Source organism: Gymnoscopelus braueri, assembly GCF_963280865.1.
Source record: "Gymnoscopelus braueri genome assembly, chromosome: 20".
Lineage (NCBI taxonomy): Eukaryota > Metazoa > Chordata > Actinopteri > Myctophiformes > Myctophidae > Gymnoscopelus > Gymnoscopelus braueri.
Genome location: NC_137622.1, coordinates 2,561,184 through 2,574,244, shown reverse-complemented (window position 1 = coordinate 2,574,244; position 13,061 = coordinate 2,561,184). Strand labels below are relative to the sequence as shown.

The following is a 13,061-nucleotide window of genomic DNA, read 5'->3' as shown; positions in this document are numbered from 1 at the left end:
AGTAGTTCACCCCCAAAATGACAATTTTTCTATCAATCACTCACGCTCTATGAAGCCTTGAATTCAAGATGATTTTGTCACATTCCTGGTCCAATATTCCAATGTTTGATGAATTAAAGTAAATTGGGGGCCAAGCTTAACAACAGTCAAACTATATAAAAGCAAAAACAACTGTCACACCGTAATGTGTTGGATATTATTGGATGTTATTTTTTGTTAAGCTTGGCCCCTTATTTACTTCAGTTAATCAAATATTGGAATGTTGGATCAGGAATGGGACAAAAAACCAAAAGAAAATCTCTATGAATTCAAGGCTTCATAGGTCATAGGGTGAGTCATTGATATAGATCAGCTATTTCTGTTGCACAATACCCATGTGCATCTAAGTATAAACTCAGGCGTTATTATTACTCACAGCTTGGACTCGGGTCTGCAGTCTGCATGATGGCCCAAGGCAGCAGAGGGGGTGTCACTCTACGTTAATGACTTGATGATGATGATTATGATTATGATGTCACTTATTGGCTAACGACGTACCTGTCTGGACGAGTTACGCTGCATATCTGCCAGTAAATGATGCAAACATTGCTAACAACAAAGGTCACCCACCCTCTGTGTCTGTCGTGAGTCCAAGTTCATGTTTAGAGTTACTTGTGTGCTACATCATAGGCTTGTGCAACGGGTGACATCATAGGGAGAGGTGACTTAATAAATCTTTGTCCCGACAGTGTTAAATTAAATGATCGTCGTCGATGTCTGGTGTGAAACCTTGTACGTCCAAAAGCGTTATAGTTGTCAGGAAATGTAAAAAAGAGTTCAGTGGATCCGATGTGGTTATTATTTAGTCACAAGCTCTTGTTGATACTTTTCTTTGGTTCAATATTCATAAAAACCCTCAGTCACACTTAACCCATTAAGACCTGTTGCCGATTCTACAAATGTCTTCTAAATCTCAACAGTATTCTGAAAATATTCAATATTCCAGTATTCTGGTGCTCAAACTTTGTCATGCTGAGGACCCCCAAAACTATATGAATTTGGCCGCGGACCCCCATCTCAAAATATTTTGTTCCAGGGACCCCCAGAAGCAAAGATTTGAGTTAAAAAAAAGTTTGCTTTAAAATAATATATATTCAAAGATTTGCACACATTTTCACGTAAAAAAAAAAATAGCAGATCTACAAGCTCGTAGCGCGGCACTCGGTCTAACGTAGGGGGTGGAGAGGGTGGGGAGTCCCATATCTGATCCGAGTGTGAAACATATCAATGCGTTTCCGGTGTACTTGCTTTACACATATCAGTAGATGGCGCTGATCAATGTTCACGAATGCCAACCACCATAAAACTCCAAGAAGAAGACCTGTGCCGCGTTGCGGGAGCGTATATACAGTCTACGACAGTGTTTTGTCACACACTGAGCGTATATATATATATATAGTCTACGACAGTGTTTTTCCATGCACATACGCTCGGGTGCGTGGCAAAACACTGTTGTAGACTGTATATACGCCGCCTTCCTTGTCTTTAAAGGCGGTTGGCAACCATCTCATTAAGGTGCATTACCGCCACCTGCTGCTCTGGGCTGGCCCGGCTGGGGCCACGGCCGGAAGTGAGAAGATATTGAATGAAGCAGCACACAGAGGAAGAACTCAATGGCGCCCCCTGATGGAGGCAATGTCGGCGCCCTGGAGAATTCCAGGAATAAGATGAATATGAGCTCACTTTGTGCAGCGCTGCGAGCTTGTACATCTGCTATATTTGGAATTTTTTTAGAAAAATATTTAAAGAACCTACTGGTTTTGAAGGCATTTGTAGAATCCGCATAAGGTCTTAATGAGTTAACTACTTTCACTTTCGGAATGTTTCAAAAGTAGCTAAAATAGCCGCTCTATTTTAGCTACTTTTGCGTGACACTCTTGTATGGCGAAGTAGGGCGTCTACTTACGACAAAAAAAACATACAAAGTTGACACCTGGAGATATGAGTTCTCCGCCCGCCAGCGACGATGTCCCGGCTGCGTTGGGGGAACCCAGACATCGTGTCGCCTATAACTGATCATTAACAGCGTAACTCGTGCAGCGAACGCGGATGACCCTGGCTCTTGTGAACACAGTCGATGGCTGATTGCTGCGAATAGGCCACTGGGGTGAACTCCGTAGAGATAAGTGTGAGATAATGCTTGTTGACATAGCTGATGTTTGAACTGTGAAATATTTTTGCAATTTGTTATTTATTTGACTGAATTACGACTTCCCACCCAGTGATGATGGAAGGCAAAGTTTGGAAGGAAAAAAAAAACACAGTACTGTACATAGTGTGAGATCTTTAACTCTTTAAGACCGGGAACACATCTGTGTGTCATTTTTCGATTTCGTTGGGCTATTCAAAAATAGCAAATATACCGCGCTATGAGCTTGTATATCTGCTATTTTTTTTAAATCATGAAAAGTTGTGCAAATATTTGAATTTTTTTCTTTTTTTTGGCAGACATTTGTAACTCAAATCTTTGCTTCTGGGGGTTCCTGGAACTGAATATTTTACAAATGTTCCCTTTTAAAAATATGTAATCCAAGATTTTGCCACGAATTTTCAAAAATAGCAGATGATCTACAAGCTATGAGCTTGTATATCTGCTATTTTTGAATAGCCAAAGAAATAAAAAAAATGTCACACGGACGCGTTCCCGGTCTTAATGGGTTAAAGGAGCACTTCACCCATTTTCAACCTTGTCTTCATATAAGTGGTCCTCGGTGGTAATGCTCATTATAATATGGCACCATTTCTGTCCACTCACACTGTCTCAGAGGAGGGCTGTGGACGGTTCAGAAACCTGCCTACCAATGACATCATCGGCAGGCAGCTGTGGTCATTTCAAACTAAATGTAACATTTTAAGGATGCAATAACGACGGTTTCTATTTTAGCATGCTGTCTTTCCAGGACCTATTACTGTATTATTATATCCATTACTGTAGCTTGGAATCCACATTGATGATGCCATCGGTAGGCATGTTTCTGAACTGAAATGGTGCCATCTTATTATGAGCATTCTTGAGGACCAATTATATGAAGATAAGGTTGACAATGGGTGAAGTGCTCCGTTTGTGAGTCCTTCTCACATGTCTTACTGTAAGCCTAGAAAACATTGCGATCAAACATCCATGAAACCATTCAACATTTCTATGTGCAGCTGTTCTGAAAGACAGATGGCGGCAGGAAAAACATCTGTGTGATTTTCATGGGTTGTGAATGTTGACTTCAAGTATCAACACGTGGATGTAGAGACGGCACTAGACGAGCAGGTGTCTCTATCCTTGTGGATTCTTTATGGATCTATGAGTTGTATGGCTGGCAATTAACCGAAAATAATAATAATAACAATTTCTCCAAGCAAGTAGTCCTGAAACTGCCAGCACAAACCAGGAAGTTGCTGTGCAAATGAATTGAACCCATTAAAGCCGGGAAAGCACGCTATGAGCTTGTAGATCTCTTATTTTTGAAAATTCTTGAAAATATGTGGAAATCCTTTTAATATATATATTATAATTTTTTGAAAGCGAACATTTTAAACTCAAATCTTTGCTTCTGGGGGTCCCTGGAACAAGATATTTTGAGATGGGGCTCCGTTGCCAAATGCATATCATTTTGGGGGTCCTTGACATGAAAAAGCTTGAGCACCACTGATGTATAGCAACATACGTTTTTCAGGAAACTGTTAGGATTTAGAAGACATTTAGTAGAATCGGCTTCAGGTCTTAATGGGTTAAGGTACAGAGTGCACCAAGCGGTACGCGTCAAGATATCTGTTTTTGTTTTAAAGTGATTTGTAGAACCTTGCACAAACATGGGACAAAAAGGAGCACTCTTCTTACCTTGCCATATGAAAGACAAAATCATGGATGTTGAAGCACGGTGAATATCGTATACAAGCCGTTGGCGCAGTGATACTGATACATGTTGTTTATCAAGGATGTTACCATGGGACTCAGCCAATCAGAATAAAGGACTGTAATTATCCCTTTTAGAATCAGAAATGGAATACAGGGATTTTGTTTATGCCACAGTAACTTACACACATGAGCTCGTATTGTCATATTGTTCCTCTAATGCTCCGTGTCTCCTCTCTCCAGCTCACCCCCGGTGGGAAGGCGGCTCAGGCGGGCGTAGGTGTGGGCGACTGGGTGGTGTCCATCGCCGACAGCAACGCAGAGGACATGACCCACGTGGAGGCGCAGAACAAAATCAGAGCAGCGACAGATTCCCTCACCCTCACCCTCAGCAAGTAAGTGTGCCCACACTTCACCACACCATGCCACGTCAGGAGCCCCCGGGGGCAGTGTTGCCAGATTCTGTGAGAGAAACAAGCAACCAGGCCTAGGAAAACCAGCCCAAAAGAAGCTACTATGGGCCACATGAGCACTTTAACATATACATCAGCTATTTGAAAATAGCAGATCTACAAGCTCACAACGCGTCGCGATGCGACGCGTTGTGAGCTTGTAGATCGGCTATTTTCAAATAAAATCTTGCGGGGAAATTATAATAAGCAGATCTGGCAACCCTGCCCGGGGGCCACAAGCACACCGTTACTGCAATCCGCACCAAACCGTTCAGGGGACTGGCATGAGAATAATCGCACAAAAAAAACAAAAACACACATGTGCCACTTCAGCAGTGTTACAGCAGTGTTTAACACTTCAAATGGCCATAACGCGGTGATCATTGCTCTGATCAGCGCAATATGGGACTAGATGTGAAGACCGTGTAGTGGCCTGAAAATCTGGTTCGTAAATCCCACAGACACTTTCATTTTCAGAAGAAGCAAAAAAAAAGCAGATCTACAAGCTCGCAAAGACCGGCTATTTTAGCTGCTTTCGCATTACACTGTCACTCTTGTAACAAAGGTCATTCATTTATGGGGAAAAAAAACATCAAAAGTTGAAATATGGAGATGCAAGGGTTCTGCCGTTTATCTGTCGATAAATGATAAAATGCTTTACCCCTCGTTATCAGACACAAACAGAGACAAGATGGGTGGATATCCGTGTAGTTTGTCCCCATATGGCAGTGTAATAACTAACTAGTAACTTTACAGGTGTGGCACTTTCTCCAAATTATTAAATAGGGCTGCAACTATCCATTATTTTCTTTAGTGATAATCTTTTAGATTAATTTATTAATCAATAAGCACTTTTTCAGAAAAATATACATCTGGTAGTTTGCTGTACATTGTCACCAAGGGAAGACACCCTACAAACGGCACAAGGCAGGGGTTGGTGGGCTCAGTGGTGCTTACCAGCAGGCATTCATGGCATGGCAGGTCTTACCAGCAGGCATCCATGCCAGTCTTACCAGCACACATCCATGCCAGTCTTACCAGCAGTCTTTGCCAGCCTCTCTCTGGTGCGTTGCCAGCAGGCCGTTGCATTGGGCTTTGTTCCGTTTAAACAGTACAGAGCATTATTCAGCACAGCCAAGACACACTCTCACATGATGTCTCTCTATTATAATGCAATCGGAGGCGTTCCTCTCCCCAGTAAATGCAAAACTGTTTGTTGGAAGGGAAAGCCAAGGTAAATCACATTTTCCCCCAAGTCACTTTAATCAGCGTCAGATAACATTTCCCAGCAGCCAGTGTGCACACAATACCTGCTCACGTACGTACCGTAACGTTGTGCCAGAATATTCCTCGTTGAATTGGTATCTCTCAAGCCAGAACACAAGCCAAGGAGTTTCAATCAGGAACGTAATTATTTTTTTTTGCGAAGCTTTTTCAACCCACAGTGTCAATAGAAAGAAACTGATATAAATGCAAAGCTTAAGTGTTTAGTAAAAAGTAGAGTCAGTGATTGTTGCTTTTAGATGTAAAATCAAAGGTCTTGAGAATGTTTTTTGTCTTTTTACGTTGTGGTTGTGCAAATGGCTAGCCCTGTGGGTGGATCAGCGCCAACTTTCTTGTGCACACTGCCAGTAGGCCATAGAAGCATCTCCACTATTTTATTTCCCGCACTTTTTGAAATATTTAATTTAACGTTATAGTGGAAGTCAACGGGGTCATAGATGACCGACGTCACAGGCTGGTCACATGAATTCCTGAGATCCATATTGGAGCCACCACGCCGTTTCCCATGTGGATCCGGATTCCTGAGATGCACATGATTTACCTAGTTTTGTAATGCTCAAATGAGTGCATAATGCGACTGTCAATACGCACAGCTAACTGTTACTGGAAAGATCACCACTGTGTCATTGTCTGTCATCAGACTCCAGAACAGTTTGTTAAAGACGGTCGGACCATAACGGTGCTCTGGAATGACTAGTCCATTGACTATGTGACTCACAGTCTACTTGACATGACTGCTGACTGTTTACCAAAGCATCCTGTGGTTTTACCGTTTTTTTTTAAGGAAGCCATTGTTTCCCTTTTAATCTTTTTTGGAGGACCTGAGGACTAGAAACTTTAGATACTGAAACTTGAGCTCTAGATGGGTAATCCAACACAGTGTTTATATTTTTGTTAAAGTTATGCATGTTTAAACTAAGCATGGGTTGATTTGAAAAGTATGGCCAAAAAGTACTCCGTGACTTCTTAACCATGCAATCAGGTTCATAGCCAAGGAGTTTAATCATGCATTAACTAAGGCAGTATTAGTGTTTGGCAGCATAGATTTGAGAGTTTAATCATGTATTAAGGTAGCATTAGTGTTTGACAGCATAGGTTTTAACCTCAGGGTTTTCTCTCAGCTTTCGGGTGGAAACCTTGTATGGCCAAAACCGTAACTTTTCAGGAAATGGAAAGGGATTTTTCAGAAATGGTGAAAACAGCAGATCTACAAGCTCACAATGTGTCGCGATTCGACGCATTGTGAGCTATTTTCACTACTTTTGCTTGACATTCTTGTATGGCATTAAAAATGACCAAAGAAACCTAAAAAGTGGAAATTTGGAGATACAAGGTTTCTTCCCGACAAACAGCGACGACATTATATCACTGCGTACGTTCGGCTGTGTATTTCTTGTTAACACAGACCAGGCCTCTCTCTCTCATGGTGTACACGCCACGGTCTGTGCTCAGATAACAACATATGAAGGATATTATGCAGAATTCTGTGTCGGGTCACGTGACCCCAGGTTCAGACGGGGGAGAACAGCACATTTCCCGTATGCCGTGAGTCTCAACATCACAGAACTGCTGACGGTGATGTTACGATTATTATTTTTTCCCCTGCAGAAAGAGGTCATTTATTATACCGCAACCTAAAAGCCCAAAAAAGGAGCGTGTGTGTGTGTGTGTTTCTCCACTCGTTCTCAACATCTGATCCGGGGACCACCAGGGGTCCAAATGGACCCTTATGGGTCTGTTGCTCTGAGAGTGTACACATGGAACCAAATGGATCCTTCCGGGTGCATTTGGTTCTATTTGTACACCCTCAGAGTAACATAAACACTGAGGATTTTTACAGTTTAGATGAGACGCCCGTTGGATACGAAGTCTATCCAAATGGGGGTCCGTGACCTAATGCATATCAACGCGGGGGTCCTTGAAAATGAACACGGTTGAGAATCACTGACGCACTAAATACCGCAACCTAAATGCCCAAAAAAGGAGTGTGTGTGTGTACGTGTGTTTATGCAACCCATGAGTGAGACAGCAAATAGACTCATGCTGGAATCCTGTGATGAGTGTTGGGGGAGGAGGAGGGAGAGGCCAGACACAGAGAGGGAGAGAGCTCAGGAGACCATGGGAGAGGCTGAGGTCATCATCTCCACTGTGGAATGATGGACCACAATTAAATGGTTTCTCTTTTTGTATGCGAGTCACATGTGCTCGCTCACTCGTCTTCATTCTATGCATCTGTCTGTCTGTCTGTTCATCTCTTTCTGTCTGTCACCGGACTCTGGTGTCTTGGGTGCAATCTGACAGCTTGGTGTAGCATCGGACTGGGCTTTGACTGACAGACAGACAGACATTATTCTAGGATCACAGTAGGCATGAAAAACAAGCCGAGTACAGGCGCACGCACACGCACGCACGCATGCACACACACACACACACACACACACACACACACACACACACACACACACACACACACACACACACACACACACACACACACACACACACACACACACACACACACACACACACACACACACACACACAGAGAGTGACAACGAGCAGTCAAATCCACTGGTGTTATGGCCTGAACACACACATAATTTTCTTTTCTTTGGCTCTTCTGTGGTACGGGGGAATCCAACATCCAGTTCCATATATTGTAAGAAAGTCAATACCTGTGCACACGCTTATCACCTCTGATTGATTTATATTAATAAGACTATGTCTAATAACTGCATTGATGTATTAATAAGACCGGGTCTAATAACGCTGTGGCTTCCCTGTTCCCTGTAGTTGGAGGCCAATCTGGAGAAAAAAAATGATTTTTTTTTAAATGGAAGATGTATTATGCATATGCCAAAACTTTAAAATGAGTCCAGCACGAATGCTTTTGTATATTCACATTTAGCATTTTTTCTCCACATATAAAAGTGGGGGGAAATGTTTTTTCTCGGGCCAACAGTCTGTCGTCATGGTGTTTCATTAGTCTAATGCATCAGCGCCTTCAAACAATTGGCTGTAAACGTGTCCTTCTAGGTTTTGTCTCTGGTGAGTCAACAGTGTAATCTGTTTTGCAAGGGAAATCGCTTACAGTCAGGAAGTTGACAGGGAGTGCACTGCGTATAGGTGTGGCGTCCAGGTCACCGTTGCCAAAACTAACAGTTGGTGCTGTGTGTACGGCCCTTAAGATATGTGCCTGATCCTATCTGTCTGCTTGTCAGTGCCAGAGAATGTTATTAATCTGCATGAGAGTGAGTGGATTTTGGAGGAAAAACCTCCGGCTTCAGTTCCCTATTGAACAGTGGTTCTCAAACTATGGGTCGCGACCCAAAGTGGGGTCGCAGGAAGGTGGTGTTGGCAACCAAAAAAAGAAGAAATATTTTTTTATCATTAAACGGTAAAAAATAATTGTTTCTGAATTGGTCGGCAAAACATTTCCCTCATAATATGGGGTTGTGCCATAAAAAAGTTTGAGAAGAACCCCTGCTATAGAACAACGCATCTACTCTACACCTTTTTGGAGAATGGAGACGCGATCGAGTTGACCGTCTAAAAATGTCACGCTGCCACAGAAAAAAGCTAAAATGTGTATCCCCATCAGAGTAATTTGCTCAGCTTGGCTTTATGGGTTCGCCACAGAAAAAAGCTAAAATGTGTATCCCCATCAGAGTAATTTGCTCAGCTTGGCTTTATGGGTTCGGAATTGAAATGTATTTTAAACCATGACATTATAAATTATCAGTTAATTGGTCCTTACTAATGTTCATTAATAGACATGCGAAATCTCCATCTACTCACTCTGCGTCTCATTGGTGGGCTGTGGACAGTTCAGACATCTGCCTACCAGTGACATCATCAATGGGGGATTCCCAGCTAATAGGAACTATACAGACTTGATCTTCCTGGAAAAGTTAGCATGCTGAAATGGAAGCCAAAAATGGAAAAAAAAAGTTTGACATCTTGTTTGAAATTTCCAAACCCGCCTACCGATGACGTCACTGGTAGGCAGGTTTCTAAACTGTCCAAAGAGAGATGGACCAAGTAGACAGAAATTGTGCCATCTCATAATGAGCAATGGTGAGTTCCAATTATATGAAGATAAAAGAAAATGGGTGAAGTGGTCCTTTAACCACTTGAGCCCCAGCATCCATTTTCTGGGGGGAATAGCCGATCGGCTATTTTTGGCTAAGAGATTTGGTGACTCTAGTCCGGTTCTCTAAAACTAGATGGTTTTTAAGTGGTTAAGTGTGAATTGTGTTGCTTTTTGAGGTCATGTCTCATCATGTCTCCTCAGCAGCAGATCCCATCCTAGGGAGTGGTGTGATTGTTTGGATAGATGTATACAGTACCAGCCCATCAATGGTTACTTGACACCACACATCCAGTGCATAGTTCTTTAGCATGCGGTGCTTTCCCTGCCTGTAGTCCTCTGCTCTTTGCAGAGGCCAGCTTTTGTAAACGGCACACATTCCGCCTCGGTTTTCCTCAAGACACTCCTTTTTAAACCCCCCCACCCCTCCCTTCAACCCCCCCCCCCCCTCCATCCATCCATCCATTCCATCCCTCCCTCCCTCGTTTCTTTTTGTTGTTGTTGTATAAAACAACATCCTATTAGCCTTTTTTTCCCTTCTTGTGTTAAAACGAGAGAGCAGTGGTGGGGAGAAGTACTCAAGTAAAAATAGCAGCGATATAATCATGTAAATGCGTTACCATATTCTAATACCATAATGTCAAATTACTCTGTAACGAGTAAAAGGCCTGTATTCAGAATTTTACCACAGTAAAAGTAAAAAAGTATTGCCATCAAAATATACTTAAAGTGCCAAAAGATAAAGTACTCATTATGCAGAATGGCACATTTCACAGGTTTTTGCAAAATGTTTTAGAATTTGGCAAAAATCTTTTGAAAATGGCCGATCTACTAGCTTGTGATGTATGCAAGTATTGGATTATAGAAATACTCACGTAAAGTTATAGTACAGTACCTCTAAATTGTGCTCAAGTACAGTACTCGAGTAAAAGTACTTGGTTACCACTTTCCACCGCTGCAAGAGGGTTCATATTATTATTTGTACTTGTCTTGGCCAGTGTTGACCGTTTATCTTGTGTCCCCGGTGGGAGGACCGCTCTGATGAGATGAGATGCGGTGGCGTGGTGTTGTTTTTAGAGATGTACCGATACCATTTTTTCTCTCAAAGTGGGGTCCTGGGACTCTCTGGGTTACTTGAGGGGGTTCCAAATGGACCCTTACAGGTCTGTAACTCAGAGAGTGTACAAATGGAACCAAATGGACCCTTACGGATCCATTTGGTTCCATTTGTACACTCTCAGAGTTATGGGGGTCCTTGAAATTAAAAAGTTTGAGAACCACTGATCTAGGAATAAATAAAAATGTAGTGCAGCTACAAGATAGTCAAATAATAATGTAAATGATACAGTAAGAGTATAAAACAATAGTGCAACTGAAGCATTCCAAATACAAAATAATTGATGACTGACAAATGACATATCATCATGTGATAAATTACATGGTATCGGAATGGCACATACTCGCCGATACCGATACCAGCAGTATCGACAGCTTTTCCGATACTGGTATCGGTATCGGAACAACTGTAGTTGTTTTGGTTCGATGCCGGGTTATCTCCACGGGAAACGGCTTCAGTTTTTATCTATGGTACAGGCCTTTTTACCGGACGTTTTGCAAAGTGCAGGCCCTGGAGTGAAGGGGAAGAGCTCCACCCTCTTCATTTATAATCCAGAGGGACACAATAGGTCCATATTTCACCGTTCCGCCGCCGCTGACCTGTCTGGGTGGGATGTGGTTCAGGCGTGCCGATGATGTATGCGACCTTGAGAAGAATGTCCTGGATCATTTTTAGTGAAATATCTGAGATCACTGACTGCCGCTTGGAAGCCAAGCACGTATCGGCTAGAATAAATGAGCCTTGAAACTTTGTGTGTGTGCGTGCGGGGGGTGGGTAGGGTGTGTGTGTGTGTGTGTGTGTGTGTACGCGGGGGGTGTGTGTGTGTGTGTGTGTGTGTGTGTGTGTGTGTGTGTGTGTGTGTGTGTGTGATTGTATAAAGTGTGTGCGTGTAAAGTTTCAGTCTAGGTCAAACCCAGCCCATAAACCAAGCTAATTTATTCCTGGAGGCTGCGACTTGATCTTACTCTTTTCCTCCACTTTTCCTTTTCTTTTCTCTGCCTGGTCCAGTTTTTGGCAAAAAAGAAACGGAGAACGGAGAACAAAAGCAGTGGTATCTGTAGCTGCCTGCTGTCATGATGGGATCTCTCTCTCTCTCACACACATACACACACACACACACACACACACACACACACACACACACACACACACACACACACACACACACACACACACACACACACACACACACACACACACACACACACACACACACACACACACACACACACACAGAGGCCTAACATCCCAGACTCGCGCCTCAGCTTGTCAGAATTTGTGTTAACACTAAGACAATAGTCTGGTTGGTAGTGCTATGAATGTCAGCCAGTGGCTTTAACTTGTCATGGGGTTTGGTGTGAGTTGTGACGCACACGCTGTGTGTCCTCCGCTATCAGCCTACAGCCGTTCTCTCTCTCTCTCTTCCACTCCTCTGTGTTTCTACTATCTACACAACACTCTGGCATTTTGTCATCCTGTCTGTCTGGAGCGCGGCTCTATCAGTGGCTGTCCGGGCCATGACACCAGTGGATTTGACTGCTCGTTGTCACACTGTGTGTGTGTGTGTGTGTGTGTGTGTGTGTGTGTGTGTGTGTGTGTGTGTGTGTGTGTGTGTGTGTGTGTGTGTGTGTGTGTGTGTGTGTGTGTGTGTGTGTGTGTGTGTGTGTGTGTGTGTGTGTGTGTGTGTGTGTGTGTGTGTGTGTGTGTGTGTGTGTGTGTGTGTGTGTGTGTGTGTGTGTGTGTGTGTGTGTGTGTGTGTGTGTGTGTGTGTGTGTGTGCGTGCGTGCGTGCGTGCGCGTGCGTGTCCCCAGTGTGACTTTCTTTAAGGAAACAGCCCCATGATGGTGGGTGTGTGGAGAACAATTTATATTTAGTCTCAGTGAGATTGGTACCAGTGAACCAAGGTTCCTCTGTTTTGCATTAGAATGATTATTTGAACGTGTGGTGGTCTCTCCTGCATTGCATCAGTCTGCAGGGACCCCACTGAGTAAGGTGATCTGTGTGGGAGTGGATTTTTAGATATGTACAACATCGTTGCACTTGCACTATGCTTAGCATGATGAGCGCATCTGGTTTGAGTTTAGCCAAGGTAGTTTGGCGCCTACACTGGGGCGGAAGATTGATTATGATGATATCGTTACTGTCAGGCAGAAACCTTGTATCTCCGTATTTCAACTTTTTATGATTTTTTTTTCATAAATTAATGCCCTATGCTACGGTGTCACACAAAAG

At 43.1% G+C, this 13,061-nt stretch overlaps 1 protein-coding gene across 2 annotated transcripts in view; it reads left to right on the top strand.

Moving 5' to 3' along the window:
- pdlim7 (PDZ and LIM domain 7) overlaps positions 1–13,061 on the top strand; it is a 57,126-nt gene that overhangs the window by 15,636 nt on the left and 28,429 nt on the right. For both annotated transcript variants that reach the window (XM_080416921.1, XM_080416922.1), the window contains exon 3: positions 4,130–4,281. In XM_080416921.1, coding sequence (XP_080273047.1) covers positions 4,130–4,281 — 152 coding nt within the window. The remainder of the gene's footprint in view (positions 1–4,129; positions 4,282–13,061) is intronic.